Raw genomic sequence first — 21,840 nt, 5'->3', positions numbered from 1 at the left:
CCCTTTGATTCATAGGGTGATCCCACTCCATCCAACAAGCTAACATTGAAAGGAAACGTGGCAACATATATTGTGTAGGTAGACTGTGTCCCTATACATGCTTTAGTGGTATCGTCAGTATTTGTAATCTCTATTTCCAGCACTTATTTTTTTAATTTGAGGAAAATATTTGCATTTCTGTAATCTAAATAAAGAAAATAAAATTTTCACATGTCAATCAAATTCTATAGTATAGAAAATTGCCAAATCATTAGTTTTTTCCCCCAAGCCAGATTTCCCACTTTATTTTCAAGCTTCTTTCTAAGAACCACTAACTTCTTTCTCACTGGTTTTTGATTATGGATTGACCAGTAATCTTGGGCTGTGGCAAATGCATATATTGCCTGAGACCATTTTCATCCTTCAGATATTTCACTGTGCAATTTGGAATTTGGATTTGATAGGAAGACCTATCTCCGACAGACTGTTAGCACTATTGTTGAGAAAGAGGAGCACATCCTGTGAGAGAAGTGTAATATATAAGTGTTGATTCATGGAAATAAAGTGACTCAAGTAAAAAATGCACAGCTTACAAGCACATGAGCTGCCAAAGTAAGAGAACTGAATGAAGGCTAAACGTTCATATTCTTATGAAAGGAGTTAGTAAACAACCATCATGGTGTTTTCAAAGAGAGGGGATAGGAAATCCTGACGTTGGTAACAATGTGAACCAAACTGGGTAAACTGGGAGTGAAGTAAGCCAGACACAGGAATACAAATATTATCCTGTCTTGTTTTTACTTCATTGAAAATAGTCAATCTCCTGAAGCAGATGGAGTGAAGTGGTGGTCATCCAGAGATGTGGAGATGTTGATCAAAGCATATAAAGTTTCGGTTAAGTGTGGTGAGTAAGTTCTGGAAAAGCAACAATGACTAGTTACCAGCTCTGCATTGTAAGGTTGAAATCTGTTAAAACAGTAGATCTCAAACATTCTTAGCACAGAATGGCAATAACTAATGAATATGTTAGTTTATTGTGGTAATAATTACACCACGTATATCACACATGTCAAAATATCACATACACCTTTAATATATACAATTTTGTTAATCATTCCTGGGAAAGTGCACAGAACAAAGACTCCCATTGATATGAAACACGTGAGCATGTTGCCCAGATGTTAGGATGGTTTGAGGGAGGGCTGATGTGGGCAGTGTCGGGGGTTTGCTGGAGGAGGGACTATCCCCCAAATCAAAAAGAACAAGTAGCGTAGTGGCCTTGCGTAGAGTCCGCAGCAGAGCTGGGGGCCTCCGAGCACCATTCCTTTAGTTGACTATAGCAAGCAGTTCTTCAGGGTCCCAGTTTGCAACTCTTATTAGACTCAGACAGAGACACTTCTGATTAATATAAAGTGTATCTGCAAACATGTACCTGTTATCATGAACTAACCGTGAGTTGCCGGGCTCTGGTAGACCCCATCTCTACTCTTGCTGGAACCTGTGACTGTCTTGAATATTAAAGACTGTGGTCAATGGCTCATTGTCACTCTCATGGAAGTAGTTGAATTCTAAGAGTATTACACATCCCTGGGGAACATTGTATGGTGGGACAAATACTCCATGACTTGGCTAGTAGGTTACCTGATAATCAGAAAAGAATTATGACTTCCCCCTTTGTGTGTGTGTGTGTGTGTGTGTGTGTGTGTGTGTGTGTGTGTGTGTGAATATAAAAAAAATAGTATGTACCTTAAAGGACATAGAGTAACTGTATGAGAGTGATTTGTGGTTTTCTCAAGACAAGATGCAGATACAAATAACTAGTAAATATAAGAAAGGAAGTTAAATGAACTTGCTATTAAAATGTAATGGCTCTCCACTGTGGGCAGCGATGAGAAAACACCAGCACCATTAAGACTTAGCTGGAGAAGACCCATATGCCATCTGGGGCTCTCTGTGGTAAGGAGAAAACAGGAGCATGCCCAGCACTATTAAGATTGAGCTTGAGAAGAAGGCCCACATGCCTGCCTGGGACTCTCCCCACCAAGTGTCACGGAGAAAACACAGGCCTGCCTGGTGCCTGGCACCAGGCAGTGGGCACTACTATGGTGAGCAAATATATGGTGGGGTATGGAAGAGAGAGATATAATGGTTCATGTCCTGTGGAGAGAGGCAGATCTGTAGAGGTGAAGGCAGTGAGAAACTGGCTGAGGTGGGTGGCCTGCTTGCCTCCCAGGGCCATGGTGATGTCTGGACCTGGGCTGCTGCCAAGGGCCATGTCTGACTTTGCTGTGGTCTGTGTTGGCATTCACGGCTCCGGTTACCACAGAAGGCTGAGAGGAGAGGGCTACACAGAGTTGGTCTCACCTCTTGCTGGCTGTAACACTAGGTAGAACTGGCTCTCTCCACCCACCAACTACAGCATTCGAGAGAGTGGGTGCGGCACCTTGCCCGGGCTGCAAGACAGAGCTGACACTGTCGGCAGAGGGGCTGGCGAGCCAGTTCTCAGGGTGTGAGAGTGGGAGAACTGGTCCTGTCCCCCTAGTCTGCCATGTGGTGGCATGGATGAGGGAAAAATGTCTTCCCCACACCAGCCCTCACCACCTGTGGCAGGCAGGAGAGCTGACCCAGCTCCTCGCCAACTGCAGCATTTGGGAGAGCGGGCCCTGCACCTTGCTTGGGCAGCACAGTGGAGCTTGGCCCTGTTGACAGGGCCTCAGGTGAGCCACCCTGAGAATGTGAGCATGGGAGATCTGGCCATGCCCCTCCTGTGCATAAGGTGGTGAGGGAGAGATGCCTCCCACCCCTCACTGTCTCTGGCAGGTGGAAGAGCTGGTTGGACTAATTACCTGTCACGCAGTGACGTAGGCAGGGGAGAGATGCCCCCTCCTTGCCCCTTGCCCCTGTCACCTGCAGAAGAGCTGGCCCCTGGGTCATGAGAGTGGGGTAAGCAGGCCCTCCTCACTTGGGAAGCATAGTAGAGCTGACTCTGCTGGTAGGTGGGGGATGGGGAGCCTTCCCTGAGGTTGTGAGAATGGGAGAGCTGACCCCACACCTCTCATCTGCCATGAGGTGGCAAGGGAGAGGGAAAGACACTCTCTTCTCCTTGCCTCTCATCACTTGTGACAGGTGGGAGAGCGGATCCTTCCCCTGACCAGCAGCAGCACTTGGGAGAGTGAGCCCTGCATGTCACCTGGGCAGCACAGTAGAACTGACACCATTGACCAGGTAGCAGGTGAGTCAGGCCTGAGAACGTGAGTGTGAGAGATGTGGCCCTGCCCTTGTGGGCAAGGGATAGAAGACGCCCATGCTTCAATCTCTCACTGCCTGTGGTAGGTGGGAGAGCTGGCCCAGAGGTCACGAGAATGCGAGAACTGTCTTTGCCAGCTGCGGTACTCAGAAGAGCAGCCCCTGCATCTCATCTGGGCAGCACAGTAGAGCTGGCCCCTATGGCATCCTAGGTGTGGGTGAACCAGCCCCCAGGGTGTGAGAGCAGGAGAACTGGCCCCGCCCTTGCTCCTTGCTCCGTAGAGTGAGCTAGCCTGGACTGTGCTGGAGAGCTCACCCTGGTGGTGAGGATGGGGGAGGGCTGGCAGGCTGACCAACCCAGCAACCACCCGGGCTCAGAACTACGGCTGGCTATGAGGTAGCAAATCCCAACATCCACCCTATTTATGATCTGCTGAAGCATGTGAAGGGGCCAAAACTGCAGACCCAAAGTTGCAGGATCTCCATGACACAGGACCACAACAAGATATCCAAGAGGAGTCCCAGGGAGGTCCCAAGCATCTATAGTGTAGTAGAAACCAGAGGCCTTGAACCAAACCAATGGCTCAACCCAATGAACACTTGTAAGTAAAGATGTATGGACTAAAGGGGTTACTGTATGTGACTCACTGTGTCATACTACAGCTTCTACAATGAGATTTTTCTTTTTCTTTCTTTTCTTTTAAATTTTATTTTGTTTTTCCCTGGGTGGGGGCGGAGTTGCAAGGGCAAAGGGCAGATGCAAAGGGATGGAGAGATGAGTGGGATCAAGATGCATGATATGGAATCCACAAAGAATCAATAAAAAGTTAAATTATAAAAGAAAAGAAAGTATAACATAAAATCAAGAAGATTGATCATTGTCAGGGCTATGATCATAGGACTGATAACAATGTGTAGAATCTGGATGGTTTGGAGTGTGAAGATAGTTTAAACTGTGGGCGTCTTTGGAGGATCATGTGGTGATAGTCATAAAAATGAAAAGGCAGATCTGTAATCCAATAGTTAGGTGTGGTATGCACATCTGTAGTCTTAGCACCCAAGAGCCTGAAGCAGACGAACATGAGTTTAAGGCCAGACTATACCATAGGAGTAGTCTTGGTCTCAAAAACAGACAGACAGACAGACAAAGAAACAGAACCCAATATTCCCATTGTAAGATTCTAAAGGTGTCTTTGGCTTTGTTTCCTCCTCCTTTTCCTCATCTGCTTCTGTGTGCCTTTTGTTGGTTTGTTTGTTTGTTCATTTTCAGGTGTAGTATCTCTGTGTCATCCAGGCTGACCTCGAACTGCTGACCTTGCTTTACTGTCTGCAGGACAGGGAAGATAGGAATGCATAGCTCGTGCCTGGCTTCTTTTTCCTTTCTAATGTAGACATTTATCACCTTTTCTCTCATGACTGCTTTCTCAGTATCCCATTAGTTTTTAGTATGTCATTTTGATTTCCTCAATCAATTGAAGGGTGTTCTTAAGAAAGAATGAGACTCAAAGAAACATGCCCAAACTTCCTTCTTGACTTGGTCCTTTAGCCAGGAGTGTGATCACTTCTGCACATCTGTTAACTCCCCCTTTTCTTCATCATTATTCATTTCTGATTCATTGAGGTTAGAAAAAGGACTTGCTATACTTGGACTGCTTTTTTAAAAAATTCTTTTTCCTCTTTCTGTCTTGTGGTTGATATATTGTGCACCCCAATAACCTTATCTGGAGGTCAGAGAACAGAACAGCCACTATATTAAACATAGGTTTAGGCAGTGGTAGCATACACGCCTTTAATCCTAGCATTTAGGAGGCAGAGTTCCATCTGGATCTCTATGAGTTCAAGGCCACACTGGAAACAGCCAGGCATGGTGCCACATGCCTTTAATCCCAGGAAGTGAAGGTAGGAGACAGAAAGGTATATAAGGCGTGAGGACCAGGAACTAGAAGCCTGGTTAAGCTTTTAGGCTTTTAGCAGCAGTTCAGCTGAGATTCATTCTGATGAAGACTCAGAAGCTTTCAGTTTGAGGAAACAGGATCGGCTGAGAAGTTGGCAAGGTGAGATTAGTTGTGACCTATTCTGTTTCTCTTATCTTTCAGCGTTCATCCCAATACCTGGCTCCCAGGTTTGTTTTTATTAATAAGATCTTTTAAGATTCATGCTACACTGTTTCCCCTGCTGCATTTTGTGTTTCTTTTTGTTTTTGTTCTGTGTTCTTTGTGGGGGTGGGGGGATTGTTGATAGGTATTCATTCATCTGATTTCTTTGGTGCAATTTCTATAGGTATTTGTTGTGGAATTATAAACCATCCCCCAGTTATGACAGTGTTTCTAAGCTGAAAACAATTTCCTTTGCATACGCGAACACTCTGCTCCTAGCTCCTTCTCCTACATTATGCACCTTTTGTCCTAGATTCTTTTCCATTTCTGTGATAAAACACCATGACAAAGAGCAGCCTGGGGAAGAAAGGGCTTATTTGACTGTTTGTAGTCCATCACTGAGGGAAGTCAGGGCAGGAACTCAAGCAGGGCAGGAACCTGGAGGCAGGAGCTGTTGCAGAGGCCATGGAGGAGTTCTGCTTGCTGGCTTGCTCCTTATGGCTTGCTCAGTCTGCTTTCTTATACCACTCAGAACCACCTGCCTAGAAGTGATGCCACCCATAGTGAGCTAGGCCTTCCCACACCAATCAGGCAAGAAAATGTCCCACAGACTTCATGATCTGATGAAAGCACTTTTTCAATTGAGGTTCCTCTTCCCAGATGACTCAGTTGTGTCAAGTTGACAAACATAAACAAGCAAACAAAACAAACAAACAAACAAAAACCCCAAACACCAAACTCCTCCCCCAAAATTAAAACTAACCAACTAAACAAACAAACAAACAAAACCCAGTAAACCAAAGAACCAGCCATGACACCTTTCATGTACCAATTTATATACTTCTCAATGTAATTTAGTTAGTTATTTGAAACACTCAGGCCTTGTAACTTCCATAATTGTTTGCATATTGATCTTGCCATTTTGTTCAGAACATATTTTCCTCTCTTCTGCATTTCAATCAAGTCTTCCTGTTGTTTTCTGCGTATGAGGTAAAGCACCTCCACCCCGACCCCAGGTCCAGTCTTTGCAGACAGGCCTCCCTGGGGCAGAGACTCCGGATGCCTCTCAATCCTTGTCCTTGTTCAAATCACTGTCTGCACTCTCAGTAGTTCCCTGGAGAATTCAAGTGTGCCAAGTACATTAGTGTCTCAGGATGTGAGGCTGAGCCTTGTCACTCAAGAGGCTGGGAAGTGAGCTTGCTCCCTGTGTGGTCTACTTTCCTGATTCCCTAGAGACAAGCTGGGAGCTGGCTCTTAGCCGGAACTCTCTCAGCACTAAGCTGGGTAGAGGATCGGTGGTACCTTCACTCTCTTTCAGACCTGACCCCTGCAACAGGATGATTTACTCTCTTACACAACAACTGAGTACATTCCCACCAGCAGTCAGAGACCGGCAGCCTAGCTGGGGCCTGGGGTGGAGTGGAACCTATTGCTGAAGAAAGCCTGTGCCGAGGGTTACGGGAAATGTCTATCTACCTTCTCTTCATGCTCCCCAAATTGTGGCAATTATCAGCTCCATCAGGCCCAAGACTAAAAGGTTAATTAAAATCCTGATGTATGGAGAACAGCTGGGGAACTTGGGACTTCATAGCTAATAATGAAACCAAGACCATTCCAGTAAGCAATGGGAGCTGGGTATTTCTGCTGGCTAGGTGTACATTGAAATAGAGAAATAGACACTCCTCCTGAGCCTCCTTGAAATTGCCTCTTTGATCTCTATGGTCCTGGAAGACTCTTGTATTTAGGAGCTAGTAGTCCCTTTGATGGGAGCTGTAAAAGTCGGAGTACTTGATGTGTGGTCAAAGTCCTTTCAGGGAGAGGCTGGAGACTTGGTTTCATGGGGGTAGGGACCAACCACGTAAGTACTACTAATTACATGTATTGCTGGTCCCCGGATGGAAGCTAGTTAAAGGCTTGATTCTGGGGCATCACCTCTGAGAGTATACAGTCAAAGCCCTCCATGGAGAAGCTGAGTTGAGGGTGGGGTGTTGGTGACCTGCAGCAGCAAGTGTTTATCTGCATGTTTAAAGCCATTTCATTACCATAGAGGACTGGTAAACACCAACCCCAGCCCTTCCCAGGGCTAGACGGCTTAGGAGCCAGTCCCTGTGAGAGCTATAAATATTGAGGAATTCAACTGGTAGACCAACTTCTTGCATGGGAGAGGTTGGATACACGATTTTTGTGAAGTAGGAAAAGGATGCTGGGGAGAAGAAATCCTCATAGGCATTTGCGTTTTCTGAAGTTGCGTTTATGAACTCATAGCAGCTGTGGTTGCTTGCACAAGATCAAGCCAGTCAACATTCCAGCATGGAATAGGGAGGACTCATGAACCCCTCTCTTCTCAGCAAGTAACTATGGTAGTCGAGGGAGAGCCAGTTTTCTTGAAGTGTATGGCTCCTGGTAGATCAACTATGTTCGTGTGCATGGCTTCACACCCATGAATATATGGGCAATACAACCTGAACTCAGCCTGTTAGAGCAAAGAGGACACAAAGTTGGGAGAGTAAGAGTGATCTGTTATGAGGAGCCGTGAGAGATGGATATGATCAAAATACATTGTATACATGTATTCATCCTCAAAGCATCAATAAAAAATATATATTAAAAATGTTTCCCTGAGGTCTTTCTAAGTCCCTGCCCCTTTGACTCCCAGATAACTCGTTCCACTTTGTGTCAATTTACTTGACACAATTTACATCTTTAAGTTGTATAGTTCCCACACTTTGAAGCTCTATTTTGGTATCTTATTCTGGGATGTAGAAACTCTAGTCGTGTAGTGAGATATCACAGAAAAATAAATAAAGTAAAAAAAATAAAAAGTAGAAGACTTTCTACACTCGTCCCCGGACTTCCTGAGTCAGCACTGCTGATTAAAACTCTCCAATGTACTCATCTGGCTTGCAGTGACCCCCTTCCCTCCGACAAGGTGTCGCTTTCCAGTCTACCAGCAGGCTCAAGACATGACTTAGTAGAATGTTTATTCAAGAAATGCACCAGTGGAGATCAAAATATTATGGCAAGTGCAAGATTCAAAATACTGATAAAACAGTAATTTGAGGTCACCAACTAATCAGAACGGATGTCAGACTTAGCTATGAAACTCGCCAGACCTTGAAGCTCCTATGTTGTTCCTATCTGTTTCTTGCTGGGTCACAGGAATGTAGAGTTGAAGATGACTCCTAGGGAACTTGAGTCAATGGCTGCTTACCCAACAAACTTCTTCAACATCTCAACTAGTACTGCTGGCTGAACATCAAGGTCACCTGGAATGCCCAAACCCCCAGCCCTAGAAGGTCATGACCAAGATTATAAAACATGATCATGTTTTCTTTAATTTTTTTCTGGTTAATAAAGAGAACACAATCATCAAAAAATTGAGAAGAAACACCATCAGATGGAAGTTAAGCTTCTCTAACAGGATAAAATGAGACAATTATAAACTAATATTATTACTTTATAACTAACATTTATATCAGTTTCACTCTATAAATGTTCAAAATAATTGTGTTTTGTTACATAGTCAATTTTATATAAATATAAATGTAATTTATATAAATACTGATATAAGTGTTTTTAGTTACATAACCCTTGTTACCGACTCCAATGATGATTCCAATGTCCACTCCGGAAAAAAACTGACTTTTAAAAATTATTTTTTGAAAATTTCATGCATGTATGCAATGTATCTTCATTATGTATACCCCCAGACCTCCCTCTAACTCCTCTTGATGACCCTTAAAATCTTCTTTATCTTATAACCAGTTGGTGCTGCTTATATACTCACGGATGAAGGATCATCCACTGGGGCATGGGTAACCTAGCAATGGTCACCCACCCACCAAAGAAAAGTGGTTTTGGCTCCTCAGCTGTGTCGGGGGCACCAGGAGCCCCTTTGTGAGTGCTCAGCCATAGGTAAAACATCTATGCTCCTCCCACCCTTCTCGAAGACTCAAACACTGTGCTACCAAGAGTGGACAGATAGACTATCATCTAGAGAGTGGAGAGGAACGCTGGCTGGGAAACGTCAGCTTCTGGACATGATACAGCTGTTGTACATACGAACTGGCCGAAACAGCTGTGGTTACTCCCATGAGACCTACATAAGTCCTGCACAAGGCCTGTACAAATTCCAACCTGTGAAACATACTGACTTGTCAAAAACAAAAACTGCGAGGCTTCTCGGGTCCAGGAAGTGGGGTGGGAATAGTGTGAGTGCTGTGGGGATTCTTCTATTGTTGCTCACTGACTACTTTTGGTAACAACTGATGACACTGTGTGGATTTTGCCTTGCTTTCCAATGCTAAATTGATGCTTTTGAGATCTCAGAATATCTTAATGGACCTATTAAGTCTCTTAAACAATAATCAGGGAAGAGCAACCCCTGGACAGCATGTCACCCTTCACAAGATCATCTTCTATGGAAGAAGCTGAAGGATTTTAAATGTATAACAGCGAGCACAAGGAAGGGAAGATAAAATGATTCAGGGGGAAAGGAGGATGGAGTGAGCATCAGCACACTCAGTACCTGAACCCTGATGACTGTGTTAAGTGTGTATCAGGAAGTCAGAGGGACAGGCCTTAATCTATCAGGAAAACAGTGTTTCCCATCAAATGCAGAAAACATAATTGTCCAATTTAGTGATTGTTTACTTACCATGGTTAACCCGAAAAGGAAGAGAAACCCCAGCAGGGTGTAAAACAGGACCCAGGGCGTGGAGATGCCCAGATTCAAGTCATACATTCCTTTGGAAATCCATTTCTAATATCCACCTCCGACACCATGGTGAGCTCCTGCTGTGGCTCTGTCTGCTCTGAAGAGGGCTGTGGCCAAGGCTGCTGCCAGACCACCTGCTGCAGACCCAGCTGCAGTGTGTCCAGCTGCTGCAGACCCACCTGCTGCCGCTCCAGCTTCTGTGTGTCCAGCTGCTGCAGGACCACCTGCTGTGTGTCCAACTGCTGTAGGACCACCTGCTGCCGCCCCAGCTGCTGCAGACCCAGCTGCTGTGGTGGTTCTTGTTGCTGAGTGTCCTGACCTGGATCAGTTTTCTTTCTCATCTTAGTCCTGCAGTCTAGGCATCTAGTCAACAGGGCATGTGACATACTGATATTATAAACAGACAGACTCATGGAATGATTTGGAAAAGCCCAGTGTCTGTTACTGTTTATTCTCTCTTAAAATCATTTTTGATACTAGTACATCAGAACTATGAATTATTCTTAAAATTGTTTTAGAACTCCTTACTCTGTTTCAAAGGACAAGTTGTTAAATGTTTTACTTTTAGAATTTTTTCATTCTAATGTTCCCTCCGCCCCATGAAATTTATTTTCATGCCAATTGCTTGATATTTCCTAATAAAGCTTTAAGCCTTCAATGGCATAAAATGTACTCATCTCTCATTCTTATTTACTTTTTATTGGTTCGTATCCATTATACATAGTGCTAGGCTTCAAAAAGACAATCTCTTTCAAGTATATCATGTATTTTTTTGCCATATTCTTCCCCATCCCCTCACCCTCCTCCCACCTCCCTTCCCTCTCATCTACTTTCACTCAAATACAAATAATACACTTATTTATCTAGATATAATCTAGGACCACAGATGAGAGAAAACAGATAATATTTTCTTTTTTTTTTTTTGAGCTGGACATATTTTATTTATTGTGGCTATTTCCCAGCCAATGGCATAGTTTCATTCTCTAATTATGCTGAACAAAATTCCATTGCATTTATATACCACATTTTCCTTATTCCTGCACCCGCCGTTGGGTTCCTGGTCTGATTAACAACTTGGTTTTTGTGAACAGCACTGTGGGGAGTGTGGATTGTGCATCTCTGTGATGTGCTGACTTAGCACCCTCTGTGTACACACCAGAATTGGAGAGGCGAGTCACATGGTGGGTCTACTTTTAGTTCCAAGGCATCTCCATACTGATTTCCATAGGGGTTAGACCAGTCTATATTCCCAACTAGCAGTGTCCTAGGCATAGCCTATCAACTTGCAGTAAGATTAAGCATCTTCCTTTGTATTAAGGCTGGGCAAGGCAACCCAGCATGAAGAATAGGTTCCCAAGAGCCAGCCAAGAGATTAGGGACAGCTATGTTCCCATTGTTAGGAGTCCCAGGAGTAGACCAAACTACACAACTGTCACATATATGTAAAGGGCCTAAGTTGGTCCTGTGTAGACTCTCTGATTGTTGGTTCAGACCCTGTGAGCTCCTATGAGCCAGGTTAGTTCTTTCTGTGAGTTTTCTTGTGGTGTCTTTGACCCCTCTGGCTCCTACAATCCTTCCTCCCTCTCTTCAGCAGGATTCCCTGGGTTCAGCCTAATGTTTGGCTGTAGCTTTAGTTTTCCTGCCTTGCCCACAGTCAGGACAAATCTTTGTCATCCGCCAGTCCCACAGCCACTCAGACCCAACCAAATAAACACAGAGACTTATATTGCTTACAAACTGTATGGCCGTGGCAGGCTTCTTGTTAACTGTTCTTATAGCTTAAATTAATCCATTTCCATAAATCTATACCTTGCCACGTGGCTGGTGGCTTACCGGCGACTTCACATGCTGCTGGTCATGGCGGCAGCTGGCAGTGTTTCTGCCTCAGCCTTCTGCTTCCCAGAATTCTCCTCTCTCCTTGTCCCACCTACTTTCTGCCTGGCCACTGGCCAATCAGTGTTTTATTTATTGACCAATCAGAGCAACATATTTGACATACAGACCATCCCACAGCATTTGGCTGTGGGTCTCTGCATCTGTTTCCATCGGTTACTGGATGAAAGCTCTGATGACACTTGGGATAGTTAACAATCTGATCACAGGAGGTGGCCAGTTCAGGCTACTGTATCCACTGTTGCTAGAAGTCTTAGCTGGGGTCATCCTTGTAGATTCGTGAGAGTTTCCCTTGCACCAGGTTTCTATCTGACCCTGAGATGCCTCCCCTTTTCAGTCATTAAGTATAAATAAAATTTTTATTTGAACTGGAATTTAGTCTTAAAGAAGAGGAGAGGAGGGAAGAGACTTTCATCTGAGAAAGGACTAATATCCAGATCACGTAATGAACTAAAAATATACCATGGAACCCAAATGGTACAATCATAAACATATAAATGAACTGAATACTTTTTAAAAGAAGTACAAATGGCTAACTAATATTCATTTAAAATATGCAATATCTTTCTCCATCAGGGAAATGCAAATCAAAACTATGCTGAGATTCTTCACCTCAGTCAGAATGGCTGCCATGAAGAAAACAAACAACAGGTACCCGTGAGGATACGGGCAGGGTGGGGGAAGGGGTGGAGCAGGGCCGGCGCTATAGCTGAAAAGAAAAATTAATAGAGCCATATGGAAATCAGCACAGAGGATTTACCAAGAGCTAAAAATGAAAAGCCATACAATCCTGTTTTATTACTCCAGTACTTATCTGAAGGGAACTGAGTCAGTATGAAAACGAGATATCTGCATATGTATAATTATTGTGGAGCTACTCTCATTGACCAAGATATTGGAATCAGATGAGGCTGATCAACAGATGAATGAATAAGGAAATTTTGCTATCTATACAGAGGAATATTATTTAACAATAAAAATGAAATTGTGTTATTTGCAGAAAAATATATACAAATGTAGAACACTGTATGGTTTCATTCTTTCTTTCTAAAATGCTACTAGTGTACATTTATTATACTCTATACTCTAACCACATTAACCCTGCATTATCATTTCTTATCCCACCTACTCCTGCCATGGTCATCTTTCTGACCCCAAATAGTCCTCCTTCTACATTCATGCCGTGTGTGTGTGTGTGTGTGTGTGTGTGTGTGTGTAAATACACACTCTTATGTAGATATAAGATACATAGATCTATGTTCTAAACTCTGAATATGTCAAGCAAGAACTCTATCACGAGCTATATACAGCCCAAATGCTAGCTAGACTCTGCATATAAAAGAAAACACATAATCTCTATCTTTCTGAATTTGGCATTTGGCTGGAGAAACAGAAATGTTACTCAGAGGAAAGTGTGAAAACTGCACCCAGCCCCTGGAAGGAGGAAAGCCAAAGCCTCAACCACATGATAAGCCGCTGTGATAGTTAATCTTGGTTGTCAGCTTGACACACCTTGGGACAGAGAACCTCAGCTGATGAATTGCCTCCTTTGGATTGGACTATGGGTGTATCTGTGTGACACGTCCTTAATTGTTGCTTGACATGGGAAGCCCCTGTGGGCTGGACCACCCCTCTCTAGTTGGTCTTAGGAGATATAAGAAAGGCAGTTGAATGTGAGTCTAGAAGCAAGCCAGGGAGTAATTTTCCTCTGAGGCTTCTTCTTGAGCTTTTAGCTTTGAGATCCTGCCTTTGATGGTGGACTGTAACCTGTAAGCTAAAACAAACTCTTTCCTCCTGAAGTTGCTTCTGGTCATGGAGTCATGGCATCAGAAGGCAAACTAGATCAGTCACTCATCACTGGGGGAGACTGCCTGGTAGTCCTAGTCCTAGTCCTAAAATAAGCCCATGGTTCTCACAAAACTGAAATCCAACGTGGGGATTTGATGTGACAGTGACTCCCTCTGTGTGACAGGCCAACACTGGAGACAGAATCTATTTTGTCACCCCCCATTCCTCAGAATGCCATCAGCTATGGCCTTGGGAGGGGCCTACTATTTGAGACTGAGCTACTCTGGGGACCTATAAAGAATAACAGTCACATGTCAGGGAGCCTGACATGCCAGTGTCCAGGTGGCAAATGGACACAAGAGACAGCCATGAAGAGGGGCAGGGCCAGATTTGGACATAAGAAGTTTAGGCAGCAGAGGAGTTGGTGGTTGGCAACATGAATGAAAATTTCAAGCAGGAAATTGAGATTTGGGGCAGGGGACCAAACAGAAACATTAGAAATAGTTCTGATCTCCACTGGGTCAGGTTTAGCCACTAGTCACTAGGGCTGCTCAAGGGCCTTTCTTTCCCTAAAACACAGGAGCTTCTGGGGATATTAGACTGTCCCTTGGGTACTGTAATGGAGTAACCAGGGACTTTGCCCCACAATAACTGGGAGAGTTCTATTGCTCCCCTCTCCCTATGACAGAGGAAAACATATAAAACTTTCCTACCTTGTGTCTACATTCTTTAGAGCCAGGATAGGGTGCAGCCACAGGTACCAGACAATTCTCCTAAAGAGATCCAATTGGCAGCTCGGGCGATTTTCCTGGCTACATAAATCTAGCAATAAGGACCAAGACTGGAAGGGAAATAGGCAAAGCACAAAAGAACATTGTAATAGCACTGTGATTCAATTAGGCTTCTAAGTGCTGGAGGGCAGAAAGGAAATCTTAAAGTCATTGTCTCTCCATCTGGTTCTTGATCTTCCTCAGCAATAACAACTCATACTTAAGTCCCTCCACTGATGACCTCAGGGCAACCCATTCCACAAGCCAACTGCACAGGTTGAGTCACATGTTTTTCCCTGAGATGTCCACTTCCCCTCCAACAATGGCCAGCAGTCATGGGGTGAAGTCTCTCACACAGAGTGCTTCAGCTACATGCCATTGATCCACTCTAGTTTCCCTTCTTGGGACTCAGTTTTCAAAGTTTCCCACTCATGGCTCGTTAGTCACAATGCCATTACCACATTAACTTTAATCTCCACATACCACATTTATTTCCATTGCTCTGGTTTGTGGAATTAAACACACTTTGCAGGTAGGTTCTGACTACTTAGAGAAGAGAATTATTCCCTCTCCTTCTTAAAACCACTCTTCGAAGAATGCACGAGAGTGTTGGAGCCCAGGGGCTTTAATGCCTTGGAGTTTAATGTCTGCAAATGGTGCAGTGTGAACTAACACTGAACTCACTCTAGTGTGAAACATCTAAGAATTTGTTGTTATAAACCATACCAATTTCTTAGACGTGTGCAGTGTTACTTCTTAGCCAACAGGTTGCAACCACTTTTCTTCTTTTCTGATTCTTTCTATGTAGCTCAGGTTAGCTACAAATTCATGACGTAGCCTAGGCTTACTTCAAACTCATAGATGTCTTTTAGCCTCCTAAATGCGAAATTACAGGTATGCACTACTATGCCCAGTTTCAACCCACTTTTTCACTCAAGTCCAAGAGTAAAAATGTTAATTTGATCAAAATATTATGCCTGGTCAGGTTAAAATTTGGTGAGATTGACACAACCTCAGGGATTGTGGGTTATTTAAAAAAAAAAAATTCCTGGGCTGGAGAGATGGCTCAGCCGTTAAAGGCTAGGCTCACAACGAAAAATATAAAAAAAAAATTCCTAAAGAAATTTAGATGCATTCACCCCTCCCAATCTTGTTCACCTTCATGGCTAGTAACCTGGTTAGTTAATTTGTTTTGTCCCGATCAGTTAGTTGCTTTTTTTTTTTTTACATTACCTCTGAAACTTCCCCTTGTTAGTGCTCTCTCATGCAAGCATGATTCTTTAATCATTTGGAAACATGATTCTGCCATTCAGCACATTTACTCTTTCCTATCTTTACAATCCCCAGACATTCAGAAGAACAGGTTTTATGGGAAGACTGACAACAGACTGAAGATGTGCATGGTGTTCCCAGAGAGACCAGCCTAACACAGGTGTTATTGTCCAGAGTGCCCTAAAGTGGAATGCAGATGAACCTGGAAGATCATGACACAAAGCCAGGATCTCCTTCCTCAGGTCCCCTTGACTCCAGAGATGGAGGAGCATAAGGGACTATCAGCAGTCCTTGCTTTCCAAATAGTCATCAGCCAGAAGTTGAGTTAGATATATTTTTTCAGCCTTTAAGCTTGCACTATGTTTTCACAATGAAAACACATAGGCAGATGTCCTGAGTTAAAAATCTATACCCTATCATCTCCTGCTTGAGTGACAACCAACAATGCAGATGAAGCAGGAAAGCATTGGGCTTTAAAAGCCCAACAACACAACATGGCAGGATCCATGTTAAAGCAACAGGCAAGCACAGTGAACTATGGTGAGTGGGTAGGAAAGTGTATCTTAAAAACAGGAAATGGGTCTATGTCTCCCACCAAAGCCAGAAAGACAATAAGTCAACAATGAAAATCAGCTCCACAGCAGCAAACTGAGGGACCTGGATCTCATAATATAGCTGGACTTGGCAGCCAACTTCCCATGAGATGCCCTAAGAATAAATTTGGAGTGTCTGTGTTTGGCAAAAAGTAAACATCAGAGATTCATGTCTTACTATCATGTCAGAAAATAGTGCTGTGTTCCCCATGATAAAGTCTGAACACTGGGTGATTAATTGCAGCTGTCAGGGGATACATCAGTGCTCTGTCTCACATTCAAACCTCTTCTGACAATCTGTAACAAATGGACAATAAGACTGTACCATGAATTTATTCCCATGATTAGAAACAAGTATATGTCACGCTGGAATGGACAGGCTATGCTGTGTGAACTGAGACTGAAGTGCGTAATATCAAGAGGCAAAATGCCATGTGACGGTGCCCTTTGATCATAATTTAGAAAGGTAACTCAGGAAGTGCTGACAGACCAATTCAAATACATCAGGAAGAGAAATTGTGTTCCTTCCCCAACCTGAAAATATAACCAGGAAAACAATATTGCTTAATTTGATAATCACATATTTATCTACGCAAACAATAACAAGGAAAGAATGTGGCCTGTAAGGACAGCAGTCCCTCGGCGGGGTATAAAAGGGGATGTGGAGAGGGAGACTTGCACTTCCAAACCTTCCAATCCACCTCCTTGTAAACCCACCCAGAATCTCCACCTCTGACACCATGGTCAATTCCTGCTGTGGCTCTGTCTGCTCTGAGGAGGGCTGTGGCCAAGGCTGCTACCAGCCCAGCTGCTGCCAGCCCAGCTGCTGCCGCCCCAGCTGCTGTGTGTCCACCTGTTGCAGACCCACCTGCTGTGTGTCTAGCTGTTGCAGACCCAGCTGCTGTTGCAGACCCACCTGCTGTGTGTCTAGCTGCTGCCAGCCCAGCTGCTGTGTGTCTAGCTGTTGTAGGCCCAGCTGCTGTGTGTCCAGTTGTTGTAGGCCCAGCTGCTGTTGCAGGCCCACCTGCTGTGTGTCTAGCTGCTGCCAGCCCAGCTGCTGTGTGTCTAGCTGTTGTAGGCCCAGCTGCTGTTGTAGGCCCACTTGCTGTGTGTCCAGCTGTTGTAGGCCCACCTGCTGTTGCAGGCCCAGCTGCTGTGTGTCCAGCTGTTGCAGACCCAGCTGCTGCCAGTCTGTGTGCTGCCAGCCCAGCTGCTGCCGCCCCAGCTGCTGCATCTCCAGTTGTTGCCGTCCCAGCTGCTGTGTGTCCAGCTGCTGCCGTCCCTGTTCTGGTGGTTCCAGCTGTTGTGGGTCCAGCTGCTGCAGGCCTCAGTGCTGCATCTCCAGCTGCTGCCGCCCCTCCTGTTGCCAGACCACCTGTTGTCGTCCAGCATGCTCTAGCAGTTCTTGTTGCTGAGCGCTCTCACCCAGTCTCCTGTTCTTCACCAACTAACATCCCTTATGTAGACCACCTGTGAGATGAATCCTGTGATGTCTGTTATAAGCCTGTAGTACCAGTTGATTAGTATGCTGCTTTTGCCTGCAAATATACCCTATCTCTCACTATACTACTCACTCTTTCTTATATGAACACAGCTTTGAATTTCCTTTAGATTCCTTAAAACTATTATGTGACACCCCCCCCTACAATGGAAAAATGTGTTCCCTGCCCTATTTCCTAAAATGGAGTTATTCCTATAACTTAAATAAATGTGGATTCTGCAGCCATATAAATACAAAGCATTTTGTCTTCTTTTTCCTTCCTGTTGTCACATTAACAGCTTTTCTATAGTCCATCTCTAAAAAACGAAAAGACCACAGGGCATGGTGGCATGCATGTCAACCCTTTAGAAATCTTCATTGGAAAGCATAAATGTGGATGTTTAGAGCCAGTACCTGGATTCTTCCTATGGATAGTATCTTATAAAGACTAAGCTTTAGACGTAAGAGTTCAAACCTCTGTGCTTGTGCCTGTATTTAAGGGGATATCAGCAGGCGGCAGGCTGAAGCAGGCTGTCACAATAAGAAGTGTGTGCTCTGTTAGGTTTGGCTTAAACAGGAACTTTTGCAGGAACAATAACAAGGAAAGGTTCTCCAGAGGAACCTGGAAGAAACTTCCAGGGCAATGATTACAGTAGTAGAAACAAAGTGTGTTTTCCATAAATGACAACCCATTTGACATCACTTGACAGGGAGGTTCTAGAATTCGAGCAGGACTTCAGCCCTTCCTTTCTTAGAGGGTCTTAGTGTCTGGACCTTTGCACTCCTACTCAGTTATCACCATCTGTGACCATTCAGTGTAGGAGATGTGCAGGCATGACAGAAATGTGTAGAGAAGGCAGCATATGCATATGGAAAGAATTACCCCAAGAACACAGCACACAGCAAATGATCAGTGTGAGCCATCTGCATTGTGTGCTCACACTAACTTCAGGATGGGGACCATAGGATAAAGGGTACCTGAGTAGAGCATCCTTTTATCTACCCATACACCTCCTTCTTTTAGTTACTCCAGCTCATTTAGTCAGAATGACTAGAGAAAGATGCCTTCTTTGAAGAGCCACTTAGATCACATCCTGAGAGTTCTGAGCCAGTGGCTACTATATTCTTATTTAAATAAAGCTGCCATTCTTGGCCATTTACACTTAGCACTCAAACTAAAATTTCCAGGACTGCATAGTGGGTCATCAGCACTAAATGTACTGTTCATCAGGGTCTCTACTTCACCATGGTGGAACAGTCAAGCTCTGTGAGTCAATATCAGGGATTCAGAAACTCCATGTTCTTTCAGACCATATTGTGACAAAGAGCAGGAGAGTCAAGACAAGCTGAGCTTAAGTCAGTGAATTTGCATTTCTATTTGGTTCTATATGAACTAGGACTGTCTCCTATTAACTTTATATCCATTTGCATTCAATATCAGATACTGTTAGCTCACTTCCTCCAAGATTTTATATACCTCAAGATAGCTATAACTGGGTCTGTTAAATGGTCTCATGCTCTCTGCTGACATTCATTATGGTATGTTTGCTTTGTGGGGACTGTCCTGGTGAATTTCATTGAAATCTGATTTGATTGACTATTGTAGGATATTTGTTGACACTGTGTGAAGATCTGTTTTTTGTGATTGGTTTAATAAAGAGCTGAATGGCCACTAGCTAGGCAGAGGGAGAATAGGCAGGACTTCTAGGGAGAGAGAGGAACTCAGGATGAATTTAGGCATGAGGGAGATGCCAACAAGACATTGAGAAAGTTGGACATATAGTATGGAGGAGAGATAACAAGCCATGTGGCAAAATGTAGATTAATAGAAACAGGTTGATTTAAGTTGTAAGAGCTAGTTTGAAACAAGCCCAAGCTAAGGCCAAACTTCACTTATTAATAATAAGTCTCCATATCATTATTTGGGGTTTGGTGGTCCAAAGAAAGTCTGATGAGAAAGCTTGCTATATTTGGTGCCCCACATTGAGTGCCAAATGATGTTTTTCTGTCAGCTTAGTGGCTGCACATGAATCTACTGATATTTTAATTAATGTCTGCAGCCCTATGCCCACCCCCACCCCCGTCAATGCTCCACTCAGGCCATGGCTTTGAGGGCCTTCTAGTCCCACCACCCTGGCTCTGCTGTGGCTGCCATATGTAGGTTTAAACTAAGTCTCTGTTGTTCTATTTACCAACAAAGACTCAGAAGTCAGAAGTCGGGGTGAAAACCTGCTAGAAAGAGAAGCCAAGAAGCAACCAGCTGACCTTGTTTTTTGGCCAGAGACACAACAAGAGACATGTCTCTTCACTTGTTTCAAAACCAAAAGGATGCACCAAACTCTAGTCCCATCTTTTCCTTCTTTTCACCTTGCTTTTCATTCCTGGTTTCTCTGTGTCTAATTCTGGTCAGCTAGGCACTGGCTCCACCCCCTGATTCAAAGTTAACTTTATTAACAGTCTCGGAGCATCACAGTGTGATCAAATATCCCTCAGCAATTGACCTCCCATGCATGTCTTTGAAAAGGCTTTAATCTATAATTTTTATTGACTAGCTCACATGGGAGATGGACTTGAGTGTTAGGCCATTTTAAGGACATCATGTGGCTTTCTCTATTCTAATAGTTTTCATTCCACAACTCAAGGAAACAATGTGCTGTAGCTAATGTTTGTGAATTGGGTACATGGCTATCTGGGGCACACATGGATCCAGTGGACAGATTGTGAGACCCACATGGGTCAAGACTCAATTTATTTTCTGATATCACCACCAGATCCCAATGAGGGTTCTGTTGGCATTTTGGAATGCTGTTGCCAGTGTTAACTCAGATCTGATGATCAATAACACACAAATGTGTGGGCATTTCACTTGCCTCTGAGTTGTTGCAGGAGCTTTTAGAAACAGACAAAAGGGTTACCTCTATTTGTATTTGTTTTGATACTATCTTTCAGAGGACTGTCTTCCTTTTCAATGGATGGGTCATGGGTTTGAGAAGTGTATCCAGGTGGAACTTGGAGAAGGATTGCCATTGGTGCAACTTACCTAAATACTTTCCTCATTTTTCAATTCTTTCAGGATGCATATTTACATGCGGTGATATACTGTGTATTAAATAAAGCTTGCCTGAGGATCAGAGGACAGAACAAGTCACTAGATTAAACATAGAGGTCAGGCAGCAGTGATACACACCTTTAATCCTAGCACTTTGGAGGCAGAGATCTGTCTGGATCTCTGTGAATTCAAAGCCACCCTGGACTACATGAGATTGATTCAGTCTAGGAGAGAAACAGATCCAGGCAGTGGTGGCACACACCTTTAATCCCAGCACTTGAGATCTCATGCCTTTGCTACCAGTATTTGGGAAGCACACACTCCATTAATCCCAGCACTAGGAAGGAAGTGAAATGGCTAGGCAGAGAGAGAGGTATATAAGGCACGAGGAGACAGGAATTAAAGGCTTTTTGGCTGAGGACTCAGAGGCTTTCAGTCAGAGGATTTGTGGAGATAGGATCTTGCCTTCCATTCAGCCTGAGGATTCAGTAGTGCTGAGAAGTTTCTCTAGTGGCTTGTTCTTTTGTTTTCTCTGATCTTTCAGCATTTACCCCAGTATCTGGCTCTAGGTTTTGTTTTGTTTTAATTAAAAGACCAATTAGGATTTGTGCAACATTTACATGTTAGAGAACCCCTCACAAAATCCACTATATGCACTGAAAGTTGTGCATCCAACTTCATAAAACAAACACTACTAATACAAATGGATGGATTGGTCCAGATATAATAACAGTGGAAGATTTCAGTACTACTTGTTCAATCTATTGGTCATCGAGACTCCTATCCAAAAGTTACCATAAAGCTTTAGGACTAACCTATACTATTAGGCCAGGCAGACTGAACAGGAATCTAAGGATGTTCTATTATACATTTTACATATTCTCAAGACCCTGTGAAACTTTTGTCAAATCATATTTAAGACCATAAATCAATTCTTAACAGACATAAAAATTTAAA

General features: G+C 43.7%; 1 protein-coding gene across 3 annotated transcripts; it reads left to right on the top strand.

Annotated features, from left to right (window-relative positions):
* The first annotated feature begins 10,104 nt into the window (after positions 1-10,104).
* Positions 10,105-17,769, top strand: LOC102915041 (uncharacterized). Of its 3 annotated transcripts, none has more exons than XM_076543361.1 (3): positions 10,105-10,241; positions 17,178-17,402; positions 17,499-17,769. In XM_076543361.1, the coding sequence occupies exons 1-3, from the start codon at positions 10,105-10,107 to the stop codon at positions 17,767-17,769; spliced, it is 633 nt and encodes a 210-aa protein (XP_076399476.1). The 3 variants fall into 3 exon arrangements, with proteins under 3 accessions (XP_076399476.1, XP_076399478.1, XP_076399477.1); XM_076543363.1 differs by lacking the exon at positions 10,105-10,241 and having other exon boundaries at positions 17,095-17,309; positions 17,451-17,618; positions 17,700-17,769; XM_076543362.1 differs by lacking the exon at positions 10,105-10,241 and having other exon boundaries at positions 17,095-17,309; positions 17,373-17,769.
* The last annotated feature ends 4,071 nt before the right edge of the window (positions 17,770-21,840 follow it).

This window comes from Peromyscus maniculatus, chromosome 8 (assembly GCF_049852395.1).
Source record: "Peromyscus maniculatus bairdii isolate BWxNUB_F1_BW_parent chromosome 8, HU_Pman_BW_mat_3.1, whole genome shotgun sequence".
NCBI classification, from domain to species: Eukaryota; Metazoa; Chordata; class Mammalia; order Rodentia; family Cricetidae; genus Peromyscus; species Peromyscus maniculatus.
The sequence above is the reverse complement of the archived record's forward strand: the minus strand, read 5'-3'. Positions and strand labels throughout refer to the sequence as shown.